Source organism: Panthera uncia, chromosome D2, assembly GCF_023721935.1.
Source record: "Panthera uncia isolate 11264 chromosome D2, Puncia_PCG_1.0, whole genome shotgun sequence".
Lineage (NCBI taxonomy): Eukaryota > Metazoa > Chordata > Mammalia > Carnivora > Felidae > Panthera > Panthera uncia.
In genome coordinates this window covers 20,680,044-20,707,811 of record NC_064818.1, presented here as the reverse complement: position 1 = coordinate 20,707,811, position 27,768 = coordinate 20,680,044, and the positions used below count along the sequence as shown (strand labels likewise).

Sequence of the window (27,768 nt, the reverse complement as noted above, 5' to 3'; positions counted from 1 at the left end):
GACTCTGCCTCCTTGTCTCATCCACCATCTTCCGATATGAAGAAAGGCATAGTTAGCATCTGCAAACAGTTTGTGTACACAGTGCTTCACATAAAAGAACACAGGTTGAGGGTCTCTGCAGCAACCCGCTGGCTGAGTTATATACAGGGTTTACAAATTAAAACAATAAGCCTGCTGATCACAAGAGAGAAAGTGTGCTATTTGCCAAAGAGAATACAGTAGCTTCAATGGACTAGAGCAATGGTTATCAACCAGGGCACATTTCTAGCTTCAAGATACAGTTTTTATAGAGATAAATTACCCTGTATTGCTTTTATATACCTCTTGAGTATTTCATGATCTTAAAATCTGGTATTAAATTCTTGAGAAACGAGTTTAAACAAATAATGTTTATTAACCTTAATCTTAAAAATATTCCATCTAGCTCTCTGTAGAGTATGAAACAAGAGGGAGAAGGACAAGGTAAAACAATGGTCAAGTGTCACAATGCTATAAAAGATTTGAAGTCACTGTAATAAATATATAGAACTTCTTTTCCAGTGTTGGAAAATTGAAACTTGTATACTAGTTCAAAATATAAATCTTGGGGCACCAGGATGGCTCAGTCGATTGACTGTACGACTTTGGCTCAGGTCATGATCTCATGGCTCATGAGTTCGAGCCCTGCGTCGGGCTCTGTGCTTACCGCTTGGAGCCTGGAGCCTGCTTCGGATTCTGTGTCTCCCTCTTTCTCTGCCCCTAACCCACTCATATTCTGTCTCTGTATCTCTCAAAAATAAATAAACATTAAAAAATTTTTTTTCAAAATATAAATCTTATTTATCAAATGTAAAAAACTTTCTCACCCATCAGGAAAGTTCAGAATCTTTCTTTAATATCAAAAACAGCTTGAGAAGGGGTGCCTGGCTGTCTCAGTCGGTAGAGCATGTAACTCTTGATCTTGAGGTTGTGGGTTCGAGCCCTGTGTTGGGTGCAGAGATTACTTAAAAATAAAATCTTAAAAAAAAAGAAAAAAAAACCTTGAGGAGAAAATAAAGTTAAAGACAGAGAAAGTAAAGTGATAGCCTCAGGATATCTACTGAAAGAGAAGTGTTTCAAGGCTCTGGTTTCTAGTGAAAGACAGAAACGTATGGGAGTCAGGCCATAGCCTTCAGTGTCATCAGCGAGTTGACTGGTAATTTCTTCAAGAGAGAGAAGACGGGACTTGTGCTGACAGGAAAGGTCCAGTTTGCCTAATGAAGTGAATGAGGCTTCCACCAAATGAAGTGGTCCCGTAGGTTAGGAAAGAGTCCATTGTTGTCCCTAAGACTTAGTCCATCATTGTGGTATTTGAGACTTTATCTCAAGCTAAGACACAACCTTGTCAACTCTGCCTTAGCAGATACATGTAACCTGGCACAGATGAGGACTGACACAGCTCAGGGTGGAGTCTGTGATCTCAAGCTCACAGGGTGGCCTGCACTGCTGGTGGTCTTTGCACAGCCAGTTGCTGGGGCCCCAGCAGCCATTGGCTCCATAAACAGACGTCTCTTTTTTCAAAACGCTTAAAGAGAAGATTCATCTTCCCCATGAGTATAACATATGATGTGGCAATTCTAAGAAAGATGCTTCAGTTAATGACATTACAGTCCTGGCAGAGTAGAAAACTGAGTAGCTAGAAGCTGACACTCAAAAGATGAATTAAGCATTTAAATTGCATTGTTTAAAATATTCAGTTTCCCTCATTAGCAAAGAACAGAGCATGTCTCTCAGATACTGGTTTCTAATACTGTTCTATAGTAAAGGGAATCAGGGCTTCCTTGGGAAATGACTGAATCCAGATCTGGAGAAGGAAATACACAAGATGAACGTCTTGTAGTGCCAAAAAGTAAGGAAGTGTCTGCTTCCACAAATAAGCAAATAAACACACACACTCACAATGATGAGGCTATGTCACAGGGACACAGGAATCAACTGAAAGAGTTCCCAATGGCCAAAGCTGGAACAATGTAAGATAGATAGAAAGAGAGAGAGACAGACTGACAGACACACCGAGAGACTTGGAGTATAGTGCAACGTATAAAGTAAATATCCATGAGTCCATATGATATAGATAAATGAATAAATAGGGAAGAAGAGACAAATCAGGGAAAAAAATCAAACAATTTATGAATATACCCGCAAGGAGGTGGAGAACAGAATTCTCTACTGCTTAAGTGTGGGCTGGGCATAGTGTTTTCCCTCCAGTGAAGACAGTCTGCGGAAGGGGGCGGAGAACAGAGTAACTTTACAATGGAGAAACCTAACAAGCACTGCCTCAGCCAGGTGACCAAGCCTAATACCAACGCTGGTAAATCATGTTGATAGTATATTGGCACTTTACCTCTGTGGTCTTCCTCCCCAAAACATGTGACCCAGTCCAGTCATGATAAAAACATGAGACAAATCCCAATTGAGGGACATTCTACAAAATACCTGACCAGCTCACTTCTAAACGGTGAAGGTCATTAAAAGCCAGGAAAGTCTGAGACACTGTCACAGCCAAAGGAGCCTAAGGAGGCCTGCCAGCTAAAGATAATGTGGTATCCTGATGGGTCCTAGAACAGAAAAGGGACATTTGGTAAAACCTAAGGAAATCTGAATAAAATATAGAGTTTAATTAATAGTAATATGTGAGTATTGGTTCAGTAATTGTGACAAATGTACCATAGTTTTAACAACCTAGCTTTTTTTCCAGTTGCCTTATTTAAGTATCTTCCCTTGTTCCATTAGCCTTTCCTATGCTCAGGATAAAAAGAGGACTTGTTTTACAACTAAAACATTAAGTCACTAATATTTTTTAACAAGTTATGTTGTTGGTGTCTTTGGATGGATATAATCTATATAGGTAAAAAGTCATCAAAGAGCAAGTAAAAGATTCACTAAGGTCTTTGCTCTGTAATATACAGTTCTTTAAAATTGTGTAGGGGTTAAAATGATCTTGCAAATGCATTACCTCTAAAATATTTTCTGCAAGGCATAGTTGCACAAATTAAATAATTTATACAATTTGATGTTTTGTATTTAAGCTAGGAATCAAAATGTACATATAGAAGGCCAAGACAAAAATCAATGGCTGGCATGGCACAGGAATAAAGACACAATGCTTGCTGTTCATTTGGCTTATCTTCAGCCAAGACTTTTAATGGAATGAGGTGGCAGGTTCATGAGACCATGAAAAAGTATAACAATGGACAAGGAGAGGCAATATCTCCCTTCTCTTTTCCTTTGAACAGCCTTATTATGGACCTAAATCTTTTAAGCCGGTTTGCTTTGCCACTAGAATTTGTTCACCTTGTATTTGTTCTTATCAGTGTATCTATGGTGAGGACCTTAATGCTAAGGGACAGTTTTGATGTTGTTTTATATGTGGGAGCTTCAAGATATTCAGCACATAAGTCCTGTAATAAATCAACTGATTAATTTAGAAAGAAATAGTGTCACTAAAATGTTCAGTCTGCTTACACTAAAGTACTGCTTTTTTGTTGTTGTTACTAGACTATCATAGAGAAGCACAAAATGAATGTTCCAGAAACGATGAATGAAGTTCTTGATATGTCTGATGATGAAGGTACGAAACCCGCCTTTATGTTCGTAATTAAGTGTGACTTCATATTTGTTTCCTGAAGAACGTTTATTGCAAAAATGTTTTTAGAAATGTTCATGTTTTTTGTTGTCGTATAAAGAGTATGCATTTTTCACACACTTACACTGTTCACTTAAATCATGCAGTTCATAAAGCCAACGCCCCTGAAATGCTCAGTGATGGCGAATATATCTCAGATGTTGAAGAAGGTATTTGGAACTTTTTACTGTGATGAAATTTAACTATCAGCTTTATCTTCCATTTCCTATCTTTGAAATGTAACACTTCCTTGAGTTACTAACTTTTCACTTAACTTACAATTATTAACTTACATATCATTTAAAAGATGTGCGTTTGGAATTAGTGTCGTTTCTTTGAAGCCCCTCTGCTTGAACCCATTTTCCAACTTGAAAATACAAATGTCACTATGTGAATTACTTTCTTTCTTTTTGTTTCTATTAAGCAGAAACTTGATTTTTATTGTTTACATTGAAAATCTAGAAGAGAAAAATCTGACTAATGTTTATGCATGAAATATTTTTTAAAATAAGTGAGAGAAGGTATCTTATAGGTAAGGAATTAAATGCCCATTTTTAAGGTTTACTCTAAGCTTCATAGTAAAAGCAGCTTTTGAACTTGAACTAATAATGAAAACTCAACCTGAACAAAACTGCTTTCAAAATATAAATTTTCAATATTGATTTCATTAAAAAGATCAATATATAAATGCTGGTAGTCATACTTCATTTGCTTAAAATAAACTACTTGTTTTCTGCCTTATTTAAAAATCGATACATGTGACTAGCTCATGACATGTAGATATATCGATTAATGATATCTTTAAAAGTTACATTGGAAAGGTAGTACTTTTACAGAGCATAAATATTCTAAAGATGGCAAATTTGAGAGTTTTACTGGAATAATGAAATGTGTCCTTATAGTAGAATTTATATTATATTTATGTTTTTTTTTCTTACACCATTTGACTCTTCCAAACTACATCTATCTTCTTGCTCCCTGTATTTGCCATCTCTTGTGTATTTTTCTCATAGAGCGGACTCAATGCTGTTAGTCTTTCTCTGCGGTTAGGTAATTTTCCCTATTTTAATTATTGGTTTCAACTTTGAATTGCACAAATGTAACTGAATATCTAAACAGTGGAAAGCCTACGTAATCCAAAGTCACTTCAACATTTCTGGCATCCTATGACTGCCTACTGTAAGTGCACTGTGGCCAGGGCGCTGCGTGCCTCGAAAAACTAATGCCCTGGTGGTCATTCAGGAACCTGGAAGGACCCGTCTCATTGTTTGTAAATGTCGTGTTGATAAATGTTAAGGGCTTTTCCTCATTTTTCTTTCCTTTTGTCTCAGCCATAAGCTATATGTTTACCACTGTTCTATCGCCAATTGAATATTTGTATCAGCTTTAGGACTTTAAGAATATTATGCTTTGCTGTCATGTTATGTTTCAATGCCTTCTTATGTAACATTTTAGGAGTAATTTCTTATGTGCAAAAGATAGAAGGAAAGTGATGTTCTCACATGGATGTGTACACACATAAAACATGTCAGAAGTACATTTTCAAATGAGCTTTTATGAAATATGACAATCACAGACCTAAAAATTTGCTAGCTTTGACAAAATATCTCAATATTTGCATTGACGAGAGGCCAAGTTTGAATGGAAGAAATAACACTTTATATATGTGAATAACCAAATAATTTCCAAAAAGGGAGAAATTTTGAATCTTTTCATTTGAAGAGAATTCATCTAGCCATTTAACTAGAAATGACAATGATTTCTTATAGATTTATCTCAGCTTGAGATTTTGAAATTAATAAACAAATTTTAATTCTCCTTTTAATCATCTTTAAACTTTTTGGCCCTTGCTTTATGGGTGGGTCATGGGCTGTGAGAATCAGATGGCTTTTGATTTCATAATATTGTAGAATTTGATGGTGGAAGGGGTTCCTAAAAGGTCACTTGATCTGAACAATAACCTTCTATGTTGGGGTCATCTCTATGAAATCCTCTCGGGGAGATCTTTTGCCCAGATGCCTCAATGACAGAAATTCCCTAATTCCCAGACTGCTTGTTCCATTTTTAAACTCTGAGTTTAAAAATTCTTCATTTTACTGAGTGTCCTTCTCATTGATTCAGGCTTCTACTCACTGATTCAGGCTCTGATATTTTTGGCACTATTTAAAACAAAATAGTCTGCCTCTTCTATGTGACAATCCTTGTGATATTTAAAAAATATGTTCCCTATTTCCTCTTACTCTATTTTTCTCTAATACCTCCCTTTCCTCTGCTCCCTCATCATCATGGCCAGTCACCTATGCACATTTCGGTGTGTCAATTTCCATCTCAAATTGAGGTGACCAGAATGGAACACAGCATTCCAGGTACAGTCTGATCAAAGCAGAGTAATGCAGGGCTATTGCTTTGTCCATGGATGATACTAAAAATCTATTATTGAAGATTAAAATGTTTTCAAGGTTGGGGCACCTGGGTGGCTCAGTCAATTAAGAATCTGACTTTGGCTCAGGTCATGATCTCATGGTTTGTAAGTTCAAGCCCTGCATGGGGCTCTGTGCTGACAACTCAGAGCCTGGAGCCTGTTTTGGATTCTGTGTCTCCCTCTCTCTCTGCCCCTCCCCTGCTTGAGCTCGGTCTCTGTCTCTGTCTCTCTCTCTCAAAAATGAATGAACATTAAAAAAAAAATCAAGATGTTTTTGAGGTTATAATACCCACTTAATTTGACTCCTGTTAACATTACTATCAGCTGATGTTCCTAAATTTTGCTTATGTGAGTCCCGATAAGCCATATCTGCCTTATCATGTATTTACATGGTTCTGTGCTAAATAAACTAGTGTTTCTGTATTATTCCAAATCCCAAAACAAATCCCTTTGAAATTTTAATTCTAAAAGGACCCCTCCAACTTTAATGATAGCTTTTACTTCTGACTCATTTACCATATAGTCTTGCCACTGCTTTGCTACTTGAGGTGGATTCTGAGTTGCCGTACAGACTGTGGCAAATGTTTATTTCCATGTCACCACAAGGTGTTGTGAATATCTTTCTCTAAAAACCAGTAAGAGATCATCACACTGGTATCCTATGTCACTGAGGATATCAGCAGGTTTTAGAAGAAAATAAAAATGAAAAGCGATATACACTGCCAGTGTTTCCCAAGAAAGAAAAAGAGAATGAGTTTGCAATATGGAAAAATATAATTTTAATCCTGTATTCTAAAAATTGGTAAATATTAAGGGAATAGTGTCAACAGTAGTCTTTCTAGCCCTTCTCCTTTTTCTTCTTTGCTTTCTCCTCCTCTGTCCCCTCTCTCTTTTGTCCACTATGCAAAATTAGCATAGGTAAAAGAATGTGTGCATTAATTTCACACACTAAAAAAACCAAGAAAACAAATCTAGATAGTGTTATAAGTTAATGATATAGGGGAACAATGGAGCCAAGTCACAGAGTAGAATAAAGGCTGAAGTATCAGCAAAGCAGAGCAATAGAAGGAAAGGCGATAAAGCAGCCTTCTCTAACTCACACATTACCCAGGCAGAGCTCCTAGACAGTCAGACTGATCCACAAATATCTTAATGCCCCACTATCTTCTTTCCCAGAAAATATGTTACATGCATGTACAATTAATATACATGCAAAATTAATGCTGGTTCTGGTGCCAGTTACATTCTTATGTTTGTAACTCAGTTTATAATTTAAAAGAAAGAAAAGCAAAGATGAAAGAAGGAGAGAGAAGAGGGAGGGAGGGAAGAAAGAGAAAGAAGAGAGAGAGGAAGTAAGAAAAGAAAGAAGAAAGAAGCAAGAAAAGAAAAGAAAGAAGAAAATTGAGATTAAGTTTCAATCTGTCTTCTCTTTTGGGTCCCCCCTCCCAAGAGATTTTAGAGTTGGCTTTGGTTCAGTGCTGACTTTAAATTGTAAATTCCTATAAAGTATATTTTATAAATTTTTAAATAATGTATAAAATGTTGTTTTAGCTTGCAGAGTTCTAGTGAGTTGGGTAATTGTAACAGAGTTAAAGAGCCATAGATGGGACATAATGAGAAATGCAATTAAACCATGGAAAGTAGACCAAAAGCAGCTCTGTGAAATAGAACTCTACTGAACAGGTTTGGGAGATAACTGGGTAAGACTGGAAAAAATTGCTTAATTCTTAGCTACTTACAATTTTGCTAGGGCTGCAAAATCTCTCTCGGGATCTAAGGCAGGCACTGAAAATTAAAAGGAAAAAAAAGAAGAGGCTGAGTATACATGTGGTCAAATAATTATCAGATAGGTAGAGGTTTGAGATAAAATGCCATCAGATGTTAGTGACATGAGGGGTGAGGAGAATCAGGCTCAGTCACCTCTGTGCCAAATTCAGTGCCCAGTGAACTGAATCAGTCATGTAGCCTATCCTCTCCACTATACTGATGAGGTAGCAAAGCCCAGATGAATGTTGAGTGGCTTGCCCACCCGGGTTAGTGGCAGAACTGAACAGGAAGACGATCAGACAGTCTGGTTCTAGAGCTTCTCTTTCATTGCTACTCTAACATGATTTCTTTTCTTATACACAGAACCCAAGAATGTATTATTTTTAAGCTTCTAAAAGTTTTAAAAAGGGAAATATTAGGGAAAGGGACAGATTATGCTCTTGGATATTATCACAAGTAATAAGAATTATTTTGTAATGAGCTCGATGAGACTATTGTAGAAATAGTTTACTTTCTCCTGATCATCCTGGTAAAAGAAATATGCAGACCTAGATGCAAATACAAGTAAAATAAATAGACATGGAATTTAGAATAGATTTTAAAAACTCAAAGCAAGGAATTTTAATAAACATATCGGAGTCTTCTCAGGAGGGAGTAAGTCGAATTTGAATGGCACAATCTGAAACTCAAAAAAATTACTTCAGGAGACATGAAGATGGATATCAAGGGAACCACCAGAAAGATGCCCTTTTAGGACCTCTTCTCACAAATGCCTAGGTATCCTGCTACCCTAATCCCCTGTCCATCCTAATAAATAAGTCAGGCGATGAAGTTTTTAGCTTTATAGGTCAGGAAACAAGCCTTGGAGACTAGCCTGACCCAGGTGGTCCAAGGGAGTGGTGGTGGTTGTGCAGAAATTGTTCTTTACCTGAAATGTTATCATTTTACAAATGATAACATCATAAATCCTGCCTTTGCCTGATATTTCTCTGCTTACAATTGACCTTTCAAACAGACCTTATATAACTGCAAGCTTCCTTCAGTGATAAAGTCAAAATGAAATACCACAAGCAGAACCCAAGTCTTATTCTCTGTTACATCCCCAGAACCTAGCACAGTGCCTGGTACACAGGAGATGTTCAATATGTGTTAAGGTGGTTGCACCACAGTGGAGGGAGACTCAAAGAAAGGAGAGTTTTACAGGTTTCTGAGAACTGGCAGGATAGAGAAAGTTTGCCTGCTGTGTCCCTCTTCCTTCTAACAAACACCTTCCCACTGAGACAGTGCTGGGCTATGTATCGTGTCAATAAACAGCTTTATAATGACTCTCCTAAGGTATATCTGCATCTCAAAGAATAGTTAACAAATTTAAAATAATTTCCAGTGAAAGAAAAAGAACTGTTAACTGGGGCAGAGGCCTTTATTCTAGTTTTATTTATTTTTTTTTAATTTACATCCAAGTTAGTTAGCATATAGTGCAACAGTGATTTCAGGGGTAGATTCCTTAATGCCCCATACCCATTTAGCCCATCCGCCCTCCCACAACCCCTCCAGTAACCCTCTGTTTGTTCTCCATATTTAAGAATCTCTTAGGTTTTGTCCTCCTCCCTGTTTTTGTAGCATTTTGTTTCCCTTCCCTTATGGTCATCTGTTTTGTATCTTAAAGTCCAAAGGTCTTTGTTCTAAAACACAGTCCATCCTATTTTTGGTATGCTATCTTTGGTTTTGGAATTGTTGAGTGATTTTCCTCCACACCATCCACCTACCCAGCTACATACCTGACATTTCCATCTAGATTCTCATAGACATCTTAACTCATCATGGCCTGGACACCTGCTCCAAACAGTGTCTCCTCCCGCCTTCTCCATCTCAGTAAGTGGCTCCGTCATGCAAGCCAGCTCTGAGGTTCTGTGTAGTATCCCTTTTCTTAGCACTCATGCCGGGTCCCTCGGCAAGTCCTATCAGTTTTCCAGAACCCATCTCACATCCCTCTTCTCTGCCTCCCCACTGCCACCACCCTCATCCAATCCCACATACTCCGTTCTCCTGTGGACTACTGTAGGAATCTCTGTACACAGGTCCACATGTTTCCCCACAGACTTAGCTTTCTGCACAGAATACTCAGCAATCTTTTAAAAAATATAAATTGCATCATATCATTCCATTCCCCAGCTTAAAACACTCCAAAGCTTGGGGTGCCTAGATGGCTCAGTCAGTTGAGCGTCCGACTTTGGCTCAGGTCATGATCTCGCAGTTCGTGAGTTTGAGCCCTGCTTCAGGCCTGCACTGACAGCTCAGACCCTGGAGCCTGCTTCAGATTCTGTGTCTCCCTCGCTCTCTGCCCTTCCTCTGCTTGTACTCTGTCTCTCTCTCAAAAATAAGTAAACATTAAAAAATAAAAATACACTCCAAAACTTATAGTTACGTTTTTAAAATTCATTCACGTGGTTGCATATTATCATCGTTCACTTGTTTGTATTTCTATATAATATTCCACTGTGTGCCTGTACCATAGGTAAGTTATCCATTCCACTTGGAAAAGGGAATGCGGGTTGTTTCCAGTTTGTATCTGTCCCCAGGTACACGTCTGCGTATATTTCTGTAGGGTATAGACCTATGACTGTAGTTGCTGGGTTGTATATTATGCAGACACAACAGAATTAATCAAAGCCAGGGAACAGTAAACTAGGATTATAAAATTAGTGAGGCTATTAAAAAAAAAAAAAAGGAAGGGAAAGAATGTTATAAAGTGATTACCATGAGAGAGGGAGGAGAAGGCTGCGATTGGGATAGGATATATTCTAGTTGTTGACCTGGATGCTATTTATTTTGTAACAGTTTGTGAAAATGTACATTTACATTTTATGTACTCACCTGCCTGGTTGCTGTATTTGATGATAAAAGTAGCCAGCCCCTCTAAATAATGTACAGTATAAATACAAAACTCAAATGAAAACCTCCCAAGGCTTTACACTGCACTTGAAATAGAACTCGGGCCCTTCCATGGTCAGTGAGTTCGGTGTATATGACTGTGGCTACCTATTTTCCACCGTCCACTCAATCACTTTTTAACTTCGTCCTAAAACTCATCTCAAGGCACTAGTCATTAATATACAGGCCAGTGATAATTTATATTACCTATATTAATAGGTATTATAGGTAATGCCTATATTAATATACAGGCTAGTTTTGAATTTTCCTGCCATGTGGTCTCTAACTACTCCACCCTGCCTCTGTAGCACAGAAGCAGCAGGAGACCATACCAGGACAAATGAGCATGGCTGTGTGATGATAAAAATTGTTTTAAAAAATAGGTGGGAGGTGGGGTGCCTGGGTGGCTCAGTCAGTTGAGCATCCGACTTTAGCTCAGGTCATGATCTTGCTGTGTCTCCCTCTCTGTCTGCCCCTCCCTCACTCATGCTCTGTCTCTCTCTCTCTCTCTCTCTCTCTCTTTCAAAAATAAACATTAAAAGAAATTTTTTTTTAAAAATAGGTGGGAGGCAGATTCAGCCCACAGACTGTGGTTTACCAATCTGTGGTTCATTTTTTTCATTTTCTTTTAATGTAAGCTGTTAGCTGCATGGGAGTAGACCTGTCTTTATCCCTGTCCCGTCACTTAGGACACATACAGATAGGCCCTCTTCTATGGATGTGCCCACTGGCTTAAATCCACACATTTACTTGTGTCTGTCCCCTGACAGGATTCCACATAAATGAACACTCAAAACATCATAAACAAGGTACTTACCAGAGCATGCGACTCTTGATCTTGGGGTTGCAAGTTTGAGCCCCACGCTGGGTGTAGAGATTACTTAAAAATAAAATATCTTTAAAAAAAATAAACAGGTACTTACCATTTACTGAGCCCTTTCTATGTGCCAGGAATGAATCTAAATACATTTCATGAATTATGTCATTTAACCTTCACAGTAACCTCAGAGTTAGAGCCATTAGATGTGGAAAATCAGTTCCAGCAAGGTTAACAACCTTGATCAAGATTACACAAATCAGTGCAAGGGATTATATGCAAATCCCTGTCCTAACCTCTTCTCCAACATCCATGGTGCGTGGTAATTTAGATAACAGCCCCACAACTGTTGGATTTTTGCACATTTTAAATGAGATCATGTATAAAGGGATCTCAGTGAATGTTAGTTACAACGTACTTTATCTTGCTTAATTTTCTCAATCACTTTGAGAAATTATTGGTACTATTATTATTCCTGATTTACATTTACTATTTTTTTATTTTTTTTAATGTTTATTTATTTTTGAGAGAGACAGAGACAGAGCACGAGCGGGAGAGGGGCAGAGAGAGAGGGAGACACAGAATCCAAAGCAGGCTCCAGGCTCTGAGCACAGAGCCTGATGCGGGGTTCGAACCCACGAGCCGTGAGATCATGACCTGAGCTGAAGTTGGACGCTTAACCGACTGAGCCACCCAGGTGCCCCTAATTTACGTTTACTCTTAATCTAAAGTGTTATTTGTTGTAATTTATGTTAAGGAATCTGGGGCTCAGAGGGTTTAAGATGTTTGTTCAGGTTCACATAGTCAAAGAAACTGGAGTTTGAATTTAGTTCTTTTACTCTTTCTACTCAAATTAGATGCGATAGAAAAAAATAGATAAAAGTGATAAAAGTGACAAGGAAATTCAAAAGAATGAGAGATACTAAAGGCCTCAGGAAGAAAGCATTTCAAGGAATAGATAGAATGTGGACAAGTAGAAATTTGGGGGCAGGTGGAAAGAGGTGTTCTAAGTGCAGAAAGTGTCAGAGATGGGGCACCTAGCTGGCTCAGTTGGAAGAGCATGCGACTCTTGATCTTGGATCACGAGTTTGAGCCCCACATGGGTGTAGAGATAGCTTAAATAAGTAAAACTTAGAGAGAGAGAGACAGGAAAGCAGAGGACTTCACAGAAGAACTCAGCACAATGGGGTCGGGAAACCAAGCACCGGTCTGAATGAGGACCCCGGGAAATGTCATAGGGAGGATGAGAAGCAGTTCTAGAAAACTCCAGGCACATTCTCATGTACAGAGAAAGAGGAATGCCAAGGGATATGGAGAGAGAGCAATGAGGAAGAAAACCAGAAAAGGCGGGAGATTCCCTGACAGGGTCCAGTCAGCTGAGCACAGGTAATCTGGGATCCCTGGGGATCTCAGGCAGCTGCCGCCTCCATGACATTGTGGATATAGACACAGAATAGAGTAGTTCTAATGGAGTGTGTGCACTTTTTCTCCCAAGAAGTCGTGACAGGATGAGTAGCTGGAGTGGCCTGTGGAATGAAACAGACACAAGGATTGATGGCTGGGAATTAGCATGCTTATTGATTAAGGACAATAGGTGTTTTTTTAATCTGGCCAAAACAAGTTGTAATTTTGAATATGCTTTCTTCTCCCACCCTCCAATTATTTTAGTCCCTGCCCATCTACCTGGAAAGTCTGACCTGCTTCTTATGGAAGTGGGTCCTAATCTGACCACCCCTAACCCTTTCCCTTCACATTGGGAACCGTGCTGCAGAGAGAAAAAAGCGGAGCATCAGCACTGGGAATGGACAGGGAAGGGAAGGCAGGGCAGTGCAGAGAGCTGGGAATAGGAGGGTGTGGAGAAGCAAGGCAAGATGCTACACACGGGAAGGGGTGCTTTGACGACCTGGGCCAGAACCAAAATGAGGACAACTGACAGCAGACCCCACCTGTCTTTACCTTTTAAGCACACATATTTCAGGTGGAGGTAGGAAATATATATAATATGCGGAAGAGGCCAAATGCTTGCTCACAAAGCATAGGAGCTCCTGATACTCCTTTATTCCTAGGACAGTGAATATGTTCCTGTTGTGCACACACTGTCCTTACACACCTAAGTAAGGAACAGCTGTCACTACTGAGGTCTGGATTTTGGGTTGAAGCTAGACAAATAGCCAACAAAGAATAAATAGAGGAAAGAATCAATTGGCATGATGGACATGACCACCTTGAATTAAGCTACCTAATTTCTCTCTAAGTGAGAACCAACATTTTAGTGCCTGATTTCACTGGGCTAGTTTGTGGCTAGTGATTTATTCATTGTCTAGTCTTGTTTACAAGGAGCATAGATTTTAGATAATGAGAACAGGGTAAGTAACCTTGTACTTCTTTCTACCTGCTTTCTGTCTCTAGTCTCAGAAGTTTATGTGACCAAGTCAGTGTCATCTTACTGAGATGACAGAGGGCAGTTTCTGGATGAGAGTTAAGGTATATTGATAAGAATGATAAGAATATGAAAAAGTTATAGTGTCTGTCCCAACATTGTCTTTTTCTACCTCTTCACAGGAAGGACACTGAAATCGTTTTCCTTTCTGGGATGAGTTTGTTTATTAACCCAACCAAGATCACAGGGGACATTTTTCATTGCTACATCTGGAAGAGTTCCAAGACTGAGTCATGCATGCTTATTTAGAAACTATATCTAGCTTGGATTAAGGAACAGTTTAAAAACTGTGATCCAGTTTTTAAAAAGAAGCACATCTAGCCACAAAGAATAGAATAATGTTTGAGAGTAAAGAATCAAATGGACTTTGTTTACTCTTTAAAACAAAACAAAACAAAACAAAACAAAACAAAAAAAACTAGCCTGAGCAGAAAGAGTCATTTGTTCTGTGGGATAACAGCAACTTGTTCTTGTTGGTTAAGAGATGTGCAAACTTTGCCAGTCAAGCCTGATTTCTCTTTGGCCACCTGGGAAGGCTGGCTCTTATGAACACCTAGAGCTTGGGAAAAAGCAGGCAGAGTGTGGCACATGGCTTCCCACAAGAAGTACATGAACCCCTTAATGACACACACTTCCTTAGCCTTCTTAAGACCACCTATTTCACCCACTGCTCATCTAACTGTTGTCTCAACTTACCCATTGTTCTCACATATTTTGAGAAGGAAAGCAAGAAAGCATTATATATATTCCAGAATGTAGTTGGTAAACTGTTCTGAAAGAACCTAGTACCATTGCTAGGAGATGCTGGAAAACAAAAGGCTCAAGGGAAGGCCCAGCATCTGCTGCTTCCAGGCTGAGGGAGGGAGCTCTGTTCTTTACCTGGCCTGGGGCTGCAGCCTCTCCCAGAGCCTCCACCCCTTCTCGAAGGTAATGGAGTCCTGAGCTGGGCCTCCAGCCTAACACGGAAGAGCCTGTGCCACACACACGACCTCTTCACCTGCGTGGAGCAGTTGCACGAGCCGTATGTCACTCCCTCTTTATCAGTCTGTCAGATATTCACAGGAAACCTTGCTTAATCCAAGCTCTTGCCCCAAACTACAAAATGAAAGGTGAAATACGTGCAGATCTGGAATCTGAGTAACTTCCCATTGCTCATTGTGTAACTCTGGGATCGAATCAGACACTGAGAACGAGACCGAGTGCATCAGGCTTCTACTATTACCACACTCCTCTTCCATGCGTTTCCCGCTCCCTCGCTTTTTCTGAGACTAAAAATATCAGGGGAAGGAGAGAAAAGACTTGTGAGCAAAATATAGTCATTTGGATTCTCCATGCTGAAAATTTATTGTCTAACATGAGGGGAGACAGACATCTTTTGATTAATGCTTTGCGTTGATGGAAACTTTTCTCTTCAAAGTTATCTGTATTTTATGTCCCTTATTTGAACCTTCAAAAAATAAAATATGCTGAGTCTTATTTGTCTCATCTCTAAATGGTTAATTATACCACATGGAATTGCTGAGAAGATGAAAAGAAATAACATACTAAGCATGTAGAACAGTGACCAGCATATAGTAGGTGCTCAATAAACAGCTGAGTCTTTTTTTTTTTCTTGTTTTTATGAAACAGGCAAATATCAGTGAATCCTGCTTCCTGCTATAGGATTAGAATTAGGATGGGAGAGGGGTTCCTGGGTGGCTTGGTTGGCTAAGCATCCTGACTCTTGATTGCAGCTCAGGTCATGATCTCGAGGTTCGTGAGATCGAGCCCTATAGCTAGCTCTCTCTCTCTCTCTGTCTCTCTCTCTGCCCACCCCGCCCCCACTCTTACAGTTTCTCACTCTTTCTCTCAAAGTAAATAAATAAATATTAAAAAAAAAAAAGAATTAGGGTGGGAGAAGATGAGAGGAAGAGGGTTTGGGTCTCCAGTTTGTGTTTGTGTGTGTGTGTGTGGGGGGGGGTCAAATAAAGTGATTGCATTTTCACCCAAAAAAAAAAAAAAAAAGAATTAGGGTGGGAGAAGATGAGAAGAAGAGGGAGAACTTTGAGGGTTTGGGTCTCCAGTTTCTGTGTGTGTGTGGGGGTGGGGGGGGTCAAATAAAATGATTGCATTTTCACCCACTGATGGACATACAGTGGACATACAGTTGCTTGTCACTTGGATCGCAATGGTTATTCTATAATCCAACTTCAGAGACACTTCCCACAACTCAGTTGACTCTCACTTTAGTAAAATTGGCTGCTTGCTGTTCTCAGAACATTCCCATCCTTTCCCTGTCATGCCACATCCACTGGCTGGGATGGCCGACTTCCCACTTCCACTCCTCTCTGCTTGTCTTTACTCACACACCTCCATTCAACATCTGCCACGTCTCCTCAGTCCAATGTGATGCCCTCTTCCTGTGAGCTCTTGGATACTTTCATCATTTCTCTTGCACATCCTCTGACACTGGTGTGGTGGTGAAGAGCTTGGGCTCTGCCACCTAACTGTGTGGGTTCTAATCCAGACTCTACCACTAACTAGATATGTGAGCTTTGAAAAATAACGGAACCTTTCCATATCTATGTCTTCATCTAGAAAAGGGAAGTAAGAGTATTTGCTTTGTGGGGTTGAGAAGTAAATGAGACATGTGTATAAGTGCATATGAAGTGCTCAGTTAGCACAGTGCTTCACACATGCAAAGCACTGAGTAAAGTATGGAGTAGTAGTATAGTATTTCTATTATTGTTTGTGTTTTGGTCTTAGCTTCTTTATCAGAGACAAAATGCCTCAAAGGCAGTAGTTGGCTTTACTCATAGCAGATCCTAGTCTGGGGCTCTACTGTCTCACTGCCCAAAGTGTGGTTTGCAGTCACCTGGGAGCTTGTGATACATGCAGGATCTCAGGGTCTGCCTCAGACCTGCAGAATCAGCATCTACAGTTCTACAAGGTTCTCGGATGATGCAAACATACACATGGCAATTTAGAAACACTGCACTCAATTCTTTGAATTCAGTTGCTGAAGCTATGTCAATTACTCTAGAAATTCCCACCGGGAAAATAGACACTTAATTCTGCAGAATCAATACTGCCATTAGATAACTGTCATTTATTTGTAAGCATCCTTTAAAACAGTGCGATTTTGGACCAGAAGTGATTAGGACCAGAACTTGGGAACTTGTGTAATTGTAAATTTTCAGGTGATTATAATGCATCCTACAGGTTGAGAACCACCATTTTAGAACAATGGGAAGCTACTACAAGTACCACATTAATAATGTGTATCTCCTTCCTCTTGCCTTGTTGTTTTATTTTTTCTGGTCCATCTCTTAAATAGTAAGGTTGAATATCGTAACTAAGTTTTCTCTCCACATTTGCCACATTCTCTCTCCACATTCTCAAATATTTGCTGGTGCACATACACATCTTAATATCTACCTGGCAGACCTGTGTATGTCCAAATACCAGTTCTGCTGTGTGGAACACAGCCTATCTGATTTATCTGCAGTCCCTGTATTTTGTTTTGTTTTATTTTGTTAATTTTATTCATTTTTTGAATAGGTGATAGATGCACATGGTATAAAATTCCCAAGGTACAAGAGTTTACGGTGAAAAGTAAGTCTCCCTCCTTCTCCTCACTCCAGTAATATAGTTGCTATCTCCAAAGGCAATCACTGAATTTTCATTGCACACATTTATTGAGCACCAACTATGTGCCAGGCATTGTTCTGGGCACTGGATATGGACCAAAACAGACAAAACTTTGCCCTCATGGACCTTACATTTTGGTTACCAATTTCTTGTAGTAGTTGTTCAATAACATAGTGTATTACAATGGTTAAAAGTAGGGCTCTGTAGTCAGACCAACTGATTTTGAATCCAGTTTTTCTCATATTCTAAGTGATCTTGGGTTATTTACCACTGTGAACTGGGTTTTCTTTATATTGAAATGGAGACAATGATTCTATTTTATAAGATGGATTTGAGAATTGCTTCAGATCATACTTACAAAGCACCATACAGTGCCTGGAACATAGTAAATGCTCAGTAGATAAAGTGTTGACTATAATGGTGTGATCTCACTCTATTGTTCTGTAATGCAGACTAGAAATGCTTAAAGGATTTATTTTCCCAAAAGTTTTCATTTCTTCTCTTTGCTATGTGATGATCAAAAAAATCACTTTTTTTCAGAATAAGTGTGCTAAATATAAGCCTAAGTTTTGATCATTAACTAGTTGCCTACAAGACCATTTGCTAAGTTCTGTTAAGAAACCAACTCCTAATAAATCACTAGAGCATAGGTACTATGTTCCTCTGTATTCTTTCTGATCTAGCTTTTTTGTAATCCCATGTAATTTGAAGGTTTTCTACTATCAATTCATTTGAAGGTGTTATGTATTGTTACTTGCAACTCTATAAGTTTACAAAATACATACCTTGAGAAGAAAATTCTGCATTTCGTAGCAGGGAAATAAAGCACTTCTGAGCAAAGTTTCAGACAATATAATTTGGTACACTTACCTTAAGGAAATTTCTTTATGATTCTTGTCTCCAGACAGATGGGAAAACAACTTTCAACCCCTAGAAAAGCAACAAAAGTATTCCTTGGTGATGATCTTAACATGGAAAACATTAAAAAAAAGTTACATGTAAAAAAAGAAAGGAGAAAAGAACTCCTAGGGCATATGAAACACTTTCAAATATCAGGCCAAGAACTGTTTCCTCTATTCAGCATAAAAAGGATATTAGTGGGCACAATGAAAGATTGCAAGGAATTGGGTTTGGTATATTCCACCACATGCTGACCTGAACCATTGACTTGGAACCTAAAAAGAGTGAGGGCTGGGGTGCCTGGCTGGCTCAGTCAGTGGGGCATGCAACTATTGAGCTTGGGATTGTGAGTTTGAGCCCTATGTTGGGTGTAGAGATTACTTAAAAACCTAAAAATAGGTAGGTAGGTAGGTAGGTAGGTAGGTAGGTAATAGATAGAGATAGATGAATGACGGAAAGAAAGAAAGAAATGAGGATACATCTATCTGACCAACTACAGTCCTGATAATCATTTTATATATTCTTTCTTTCTCTCCTTTGTTCTTGATTCTATTTTGCATGATTTCCTGGTAGTCAAAGGGTGTGGATCTTTGAAAGGTTGATTGTGGTATGAGAAACTTTTTTCTTAACCTAGTCATGATAGGAGGACCAGGAAGAGGAGATAGCTGGAAAATTGAAGTGAAATCCTCTGAATAGCTTTTATTATTTGGTGAATGGTGGGATCACAATAGATTGGGGTGTTTTGTGTTCTTCTTTAAACATTACATTTCCAGTCTCTGGTATTTTATTATCAGAAATGGATTAACAATGAGAACTTCAGTGCTCATAATTTTAAGAGGCACAAAGTCAATACTAAATAGATGAGGCTTCCTCTAGTGGCATTTACCAGTGTGGTCTTCCTGGACTTGGTCTGTGCTAATTGAGTAGCACACTACAGAGCTGACTCTTAATTCACTAGGGATGCATTAAGCAATCAGCGTGTAACCTCTTTGGCCGACTTTTGGACCTTGTCATTTCTCATTCCTCTCTGTTTTCACTGCTTACTACACTGTGACAACCTACCTCAATATTTTAATTATTCATCTCCCATGGTTGTGTGGATTCATTAGGTTCAGCTGGATTCTTGAGATCTTTGCTGAGATTACAGTCAGATAGCAGCTGGGGTGGGAGTAATATGGCAGAATGTTCAATGTGGTATCTTCATTCATAGTCTATCAACCCCACTAGGACGAATGGAACATCTGAGCACTAACTGGGCCTCTCTCTATCTCTTTCCATGCTGCCTCTCCTTATGGCCACCTTGACTTTCTTTACATCATGGTGGTCTCATGGTAGTCAAATTTCTTACACTGGGATTGGCTTCCCCCAAACTAGTGTTTGAAAGAGACTCAAGAAGAAACTGCAAGGTTTCCTTGAACTAAAACTGAAACGGCATGCAAAATCACTTCCCCTGCACTTTATTGTTCAAAACTTGACCCAGCCCAAATTCATTTAAAGGCAGTACACATGAATATAAGAGACATGGTTCTCATATATATATATATATATATATATATATATATATATATTTCAACTAAATATGTTTGATATTATAACAGAGCTGTCCAGTCATAGAATTACCTTTGTTAGCTTATCTACATTTGGGCATGTTGGTCAGAAGCTACTACCAATCAAAATATTTTTGGGATTAGAGACAGTTAACAAGTCACCCAACACAACTCATGTCATGCTTTTCGAAGTTTTGGTATACAAAATTATAGAATATTTTGCTTATTGAAAGGAGAGTGAGTTTGTTCTATTATTATTCATTCATTGAATCAATCAACAAATATTTGTTGAGTCCATATGAGCCAGGCCTTGTGTTACATGGTACAAAGCAGAGACATTTGCTGCTGTGGTTGGATTTTGCCTTTACCACTATCAATACTAGCAATCTAAATGCTAACTACATGAGTTCATGAATTCAGATGTTTGGGCACTAGACAAAGCTGTGTTACAGAATAACACTAACAGAGCAGGTTAAGTCCTTTTTCTGTGCATTATTTCACTTAATTCCCCACAAGAAGGCTTCGGCTGGAAGGCAGCGTTATTATCCCAGTTTTGTAAAGGTTGAAACCGTGACTCAGGGTAAACAGTGCTCCAAAGGTCAGCTAATTAGTAAATGACGAAGCCTGGATTTGAATCCAGAGCACTAACTGTGCAAAACTGCTTTAAAATAATACCATTGCCTTTGTTTCTACTTGCCATGCCTTTTGAGAAATGTTTTCACCATGTGGTAAGGCTATTTTAATTAATCTTTGGCCAAATATATTGACAGCTCTCACCCCATTTCAACTCTGGGCTTCTTTTGGTTTCATAGTGACCATTTTTGAAGTTTAAGAAGGATGGGTAAAGAAGAATAGAAACTTAACCTTATTACCATTTAACTGTATACCAAGCCATCAAGTTTGACTTGTCAGCAGAGTGCTATGTTGCCATTGCCAAGGCACATAGATGCAGAGATGAGCACATTACCTACCTCTTTATTTTCCTCGCCCATCCCCCTACTCACCTCCTCTCTGGTAACCACCAGTTTGCTCTCTGTATTTAAGAGTCTATTTTTTTAAACCATACTCTTTAATAAAAGCAATGATGAAATCCAAAAATATTTATTGGGCACTTGCAATATGCCAGGCTCAGGAAAATTTGGTTCCTAATCTAGGGGACCTCACTCTCCAGTGGGAGAGACTAAACAGATGTTTTCACCGGCAGTACACTCTGATAAGGGAAGCCCACATGCAGAACCACTAACTTAAGATGGTGAGTACAGGATGGGAGGAATTTTAGAGTCAAAGATTGGAGAAGTAGAGGGGTGAAGTTTCCATCAAGAGTGCACCCTATGTGGTGGTTCAAAGTCTAAAGTGTTTCAGGAATTCTAGGGACTGAAATAATTCTGTTTGACAGAAGAGCAACAGGTGTGGAGGAGTGGCCAGAGAAAGAGAAAGACTGGCCAAGAAGTCAAAAGGAAGGAACTTGTTCACTGCAGCCCTTGTTAGGGAGCTTGAATGAGCAACAGTCGTTGAATGAGGTTTCGCTAAGCAGTTTGGATTTTAAGTGCAGATGTGGAAAACAGATTAATGTTTAACCCTTTTATCCATTCTAACCATGACTTCCCCTTCCATTCTTTACAAAACTGAAAATTTTTCTTTTGCTTGGGAGTATTTTTCAATATGTACCAGGCATTATAAATGGCTTTCCTTCTATCGCGGCATAATTACAGTGCTGACTACAGTCAGTCTCGTCAAATTAAAGCACCAGGTCTCCAATTGTCTTAATATTAGATGAGCCATTGATTCATTGATTGAGGCATTTATCCAGGAAAAATAAATCTGTACCCCACTTCATCAGTTATACAGATTCAAATTTCTGTATCTTTAGATAACAACCCAAGAGATAGAGACCCAATCAGAAAAAAGTACCATATGCCACTGATTTCAGCAAGACCGTTCAAAACCCTTTACTTACTCTCTAACCTCATTTTCCAGCTATTCTGAGAAAAAAGAAATTGAAATTGCCTCTCTAGTGTACCCAAATGGAGGATGCAGAATTCCTGCTAGTTTTCTCCTCCACTTGCCAACACAGACAGGGTGGAGCAGCTGGGAAGGGAGGCCGGGAGACCCAGAGAGAGGCCAGGAGTCCCAGAGGGAGGGAAACACCGTAACAGCAAAGTGACAGCAGTGCCTCCTCCGGGCTGTTTCCTGCCCTTCACAGCAAATGCTTCTTCCTCTCTGCTGGGAGCTCTCTCCAGAGCCTTCTCAAGGGGGCGGGGGGGGGGGGGGTTGGGGGTGGAGGGATGACCAGTTAGTTCCTTTGAGTGGGTTAAAGAGTCGAAAGAACTTATGCCCAAAATAAAGCAGACATTCACTTGCTTTTTCCTTCTGCTCCTTTCTTCCAACTCTTGACAAAAAGCAGTGGGGATCCATGTACTCTCAGGCGCTTCTCGGAGAGCTTCTGGAATCGCTGCGGCTTCCCGCAGCCCCACAGTTTCAGCACCTCGGCTCAAGGGCAGGCCCTCCCTCTGGCTCTTTTTTTCCCCTCCTTCCACCTGACAGGGACCATAAATAACCAGGGCTCCCGGTGTTCCCAGCTGAGAACAAAGTTGAAAGTTTGCCTGGAGCTCCCTGCCACTCCCCGCCTGGGCTATTTCTTTGTTTTGTTCTGTTTTTTTCTTCTACCTGGCTTGGCCGTTTCTTCATTCATGTTGGAGAAGAGTGACCTCCTGACTAAACGCAGCACCCCGCTCGCCGGCTCTCCCTAGATTTAAGGCGGTCTCGGTTACCCGGTTAGGCACCGGGCATTGGTATCAAATTACCGAAAGTCTACACTGGAGCAGTCCTCATATTTACATACAAATAACTCAAGGGCTTGCATTTATGTCACCATTCGGTCCTGCTAGAGGCTTGCCAGCGGAGTTCTTGGTCCAATCAGAAGGAGCTTTGAAAGGATGTCTGCAGAGTGATCAAAAGGGTCTTCTCAATTAAGTGTAGCCAGGTTTTGCTCTTTTTTATTTTTATTTTTTCTGGTCTGAAAGATCGAAAATCTTTGCACTCTGATGAGTAGAAAAAGATGTGTAAGTCCTCCACTGCCTACAAGAAGACAAAGATGCTGAGCAGGACTCTGCGGTGGTGGTGAAGACGTGAATACACCCCCAGGGGTCGGTTTGTTTGGGCTGATTCGGAGGTATATTCTAAATCACTGCCTAAGGAATTCCTGGAAACATCAGGAAAACATTTGATCAGCCCCGCCTGGTGGAAATGGCTTTACCGCAGAGTAAGCTCTTTCTTTAAGTTGTACTTGGTGTGTGCTGTTTTTGTTTCATGTGCAGTGAATGTGCAAATAGCCCAGCTGTGAATAGTTACTTAAAATAATCTCTTGGTACCGGGTAGTAGTAGAAAACAGATCTGTTTAGTTTTTATATTTGCAAAAACAGTAGTTGACAGTGTATTTTTAGACTTGATTGGTAGTTTAAAAGCTAAGCTCTGTGGTTTCCTGGGTTTAAATGAATGGAAATTATAAATGGTAGCAAATGAAGGAATTGGAAAATATAGCTGGAACAGATGAATCACTTACCTTTGAGAAAACATAACATACATGCTTTTGAGATCTCTCTCAGCGAGACATGCTTGTGTCCAGAAAGACAAGGAGAGTCGTAAAAAGGAGATAGGCTTGCCTGTTTTCGGAATGAACTTTTCCACAGTCTGTGATACGTTTTGAAAAGGATGGGAAACGTCCCAGAGGGCAAAAGGCATTTGAAAAACCTGCTCTGTCACTCTTGGAATGTGGTTTTTCCGTGAGGTCATGCTGTGCATATGTAGCTAGTAAAAGTTTTACGAAATTAACTCTTTGTATTGATGGGCAAAGAGCAATTTATATCAGTCCTTTCAAACTGCTGGTCTCTACATTTGGTCTCTACAGAAAGTAGAGCTCCTTCCCAAGTAGGGTTCCAGCCCTGGGGCAGCTTCACTGAGCTGTTACTGTGGTTGGTGTAGAAACAGTTCAAAATTGATGTGTTTCAAGGTTTTCCTTGAACTATTAAGCAGTAATAGTTCAGATTAAATAACTTGCTAGTTTCTTCCATAAGCCCCGAACTGGAATCCTGTGTGTGAGAAGACCATTTTGAAAAAGAAAGTCCATTCCCTTCCCATATATGATTTTCCAGAACGGTAATGGAGAGGTGGCTCTTATTTTGCAATCCACGTCCATTCAGACGAGCTGCCCTTGTCATAGTGAGGCATGGAAAGCTAACCAAAGTAAAAGATCCACCGTTCTAGTCAGCCTTCTAGTCAGCTGGGGCTTGAGGAGGGGAAATGAGACAGGGGAGACATTTTAATATGGAAAACTTAACACCAGGAGCTCTTTCGCTACTTAAATTCACTCTTGAAATTATGGACTAACCTCTACCTATGCTTTTTCCTTCTAAATGGCAGTTACAGATATTATCCAGGGGGTAGGGGATTATGAGAAAATGAGTGATTTGCTGGTGATCAAAGGAGTGGTTTTCCCCACAACAAATGCATTTTCAAAAGGGAAGCTTCTGATTGTGGTTTGCTTTGTCCATCCACAGGTGAGGACGCAATGACAGGTGACACGGACAAATACCTGGGGCCCCAGGACCTTAAGGAGCTGGGCGATGACTCTCTCCCTGCAGAGGGCTACATGGGCTTTAGTCTTGGGGCCCGTTCCGCCAGGTATTTTATTGTTGCTGTTTTTACCTTAATACAACCATGATTTGTCATAAACCAAAATCATTTTCATTGTTCACATTATCCCCAAATGTGCTCTTTGGATGAGGATGTGAATTTGGTAGAATGTTCTCAAATGTTCTCAACTCTGGTATACATGCTCTGCTGTTTTCTTTTGTGGTTTCTCAGTCCTTGGTTTTACGTGATTGAACACGTTGAGTGTTGGTTCTTTTTTCCCCACCTTGCAGTCATGCTTCAAGCATGATGGCAAAAGAGCTCACTGATAAAACTGGGATAGTCAGTGTGGTCTCCATGTTTAAAAATTAAATTTTGTTCCATAGTGAAAGAAAAATCTTATTTTCCACTAAGTATGAAATAGTTGTATTGATTGTTCACTATTCTCTAACACTGAAAGAATAATTCATGATTGAAACTTAAGAGAGCATTCTAAAAAAGATTACATATAGCTTATTAGAATTGTCTACCAAGTGTTTGGGTATCTCTCTAAAACTGTGGCATTACTTTGTTTACTATGGACATGTTAGGAGCGTTGCAATGACTTACCCAAAGTCGCGGACAGGAATGGTAGCAAATTCAGCCTTTAAAACTGAAGTATAAAACTTTTGCATGTGAAAAACCTTGGCTCAAACTTACCTGACACTGGTTGAAAGAAACAGGACCTTGTCCAGAATCTGGGGACTTCTTTTCCCTGGTTGGTTTAACAGCATGTTTGCTGACAGTCAAGTTATTTTAAAGCTAATAATTAAACTTTCTAAGCTAGAACCCTGGGGACATTTTCCTATAGTTTAAGGATCTGTTGTAAAAAGTTTCATTGTCTAATAGTAAATGGCACTTCCCACAAAGTAAGCCTGGGAGTTTATTCTCAGTGTTGTTGATGTGGCCAAGTTTAGATACTGAATTGATTTTTCTTTGAGCTAGTCTTTTTATTAATACAACTTGGAACCTTATGTAACTTCATAGAATTTTTGCTTTATAAATATATTTATAAAAGTCCTTAAGATCTCAGTGTAACAGGGGATCATTAATAAGAAGAGGAAAATAACTGTTCAAAAATATGTAATATCTCGTGTAATCATACAGAGCCATGAGTTAAACTGAAAAACATACAGAGTCTCAAAGGATCTCAAGGGAAAATTCTACTTAGAGGCTTAATAGCTTTTGTAATCCAATAACTAGCTGATTCTCTTCCTCAGATGATATGTAAAAGCTGCATTTTGTGAGTCAATCATTTGTATATAGAAAATTATAGAGGCTGACATTCAGGGAGAGATGACACCAGCATATTTTCCTAAGGCTTTCACACTTCTGGTTTTGATTGCACCCATTATTATTTGTTGCTATTATATGTAACTCATTTTTTTTACATTGGCAAGTCATGTTATGCTCAGAGGCAAATCTGAAAAAAAAAAAAAAACCAAGACAAAACTATAACACTGATATATTTCTTAAAGTATTGTTAGAGTATTACCAAATATTCTGAGTGTAACATTTAAAAAGGAATACATTAAGTGTGTAACTCATTCAACCATAACATTTTTTTCTTTTTTCCCTGTCTGATTTTTTTGCTTTCTACTTCTCCTGTATTTTTCTAAAAATACTTTAAATTAGTCCCAAGATCAGGTAAGAAGATATGTCACTTTTACAGTGTTTTTCTGCCCTTCCCTGACTCATTTTCTGATTTTTATTTTCTTCAGCATTGTGCTGTGCTGTGCTGTGATGTGCTGCAATGTGCTTGTTTTTTTCCTGCTCTGCATTAGAAAATCATTTTTGTAATTCTTAGAAAATTAGCAAGTAACTGAATGTATGACAAGAAATGTGACTTAATGCAAAATTGAGTACTTAAGGAATTTCTTTCCTTTAACTAAGTTTGTGTAATGCATGAAGTAACTGGAGAACTTTCACTGGGTTTGAAGAAAAAATCTTGATTTGAAAAGCAGTTTGTTTGCTAGTTGCTGTTTTGTTTGGGTTGTGCTAGGTACATTCATATAATTTTAGACTTCTGAGGCATGTGTTTTTCTAACACTTCCTATATTTAACACGTAGGGTATACTGATGGCTACAAATAATATAGTTGACCTTAGTTGAAAACAATTTAATGCTTTCCAGACCCCCATGCAAATAATATCTAGTTTTAGTAGCTGAAAGGACTTCGATGTATTAAGGATTCAGAGTGAAGCTTAATGAACTCCATCTGTCTTAACGTAACTTGGTCCAGAACAGTGAGGAGTAGGAACTTAGACGTTATGTAAAAGAAAGACATCTTTAGGCTTTCCCATTGACAGCACCCAGTTCTAGGATATTCTTCAGTTGTCACTCATATAGAAGTTAAAAGAAAGAGAATATTTTTTAAAAATCAACAAATCTTAGATTTTTTAAAGCTGAAGTTGAAATGAATATGTAATAATTTTTTTAATGTTTACATGTTTGTTCACATCTACTGTAAAGTTGTTCTTACATACCACAGCGTTACCATGTACAATGGGAACCAGAACTTAAAGAAATGAATGTGGTGTCTCCCAACCATATCACTGGGGGATATGGACCCTTGCTATGACTACTTAGAAGTTACGCTAATGGTATAGCCCCTAGCTACATAAGATTATTTAAATTAAAATTAGTTAAAATTAAGTAACAATCAGTTCAATTCTTCAGTCACAATAACCACACCTCAGGTGCTCAGCAGCCATACCTGGCCAGTGGCCAACGTATTGAACAGTGCCTGTCATTGCAGGCCCATTCTCTTGGGCAGTATCTGCTTTTAGGAAGTTTATATTGTATTTGAGGGATGGTAAGGGGCTAGAAACAGGAGTGATAGGGGGATGTTTGCAAGTAACGCAGTTTGCAAAAAATTGTTTGCAAGTAACCCAGAAAAAAAAAGGAAGAGTTATGTATCATGTGACTGGGTCCAGAAGGCCCGCCCATGCAAGTGGCCAGATACATGGCTTACTAGGTAATCTCTGTGCAGAAATAAGGCTT

At 39.1% G+C, this 27,768-nt stretch overlaps 1 protein-coding gene and 1 long non-coding RNA gene across 2 annotated transcripts in view; both read left to right on the top strand.

Moving 5' to 3' along the window:
* Window positions 1-27,768, top strand: part of ANK3 (ankyrin 3) — a 335,763-nt gene that overhangs the window by 207,683 nt on the left and 100,312 nt on the right. Inside the window, exons 22-24 of the mRNA XM_049646133.1 lie at window positions 3,517-3,589; window positions 3,751-3,813; window positions 24,654-24,777. Of these exons, the coding sequence (XP_049502090.1) occupies window positions 3,517-3,589; window positions 3,751-3,813; window positions 24,654-24,777 (260 nt within the window). The remainder of the gene's footprint in view (window positions 1-3,516; window positions 3,590-3,750; window positions 3,814-24,653; window positions 24,778-27,768) is intronic.
* Window positions 9,863-12,387, top strand: LOC125933252 (uncharacterized). Its single transcript, XR_007460905.1, has 2 exons — window positions 9,863-11,146; window positions 12,278-12,387. It is a non-coding gene; the product is annotated as an uncharacterized LOC125933252 (long non-coding RNA).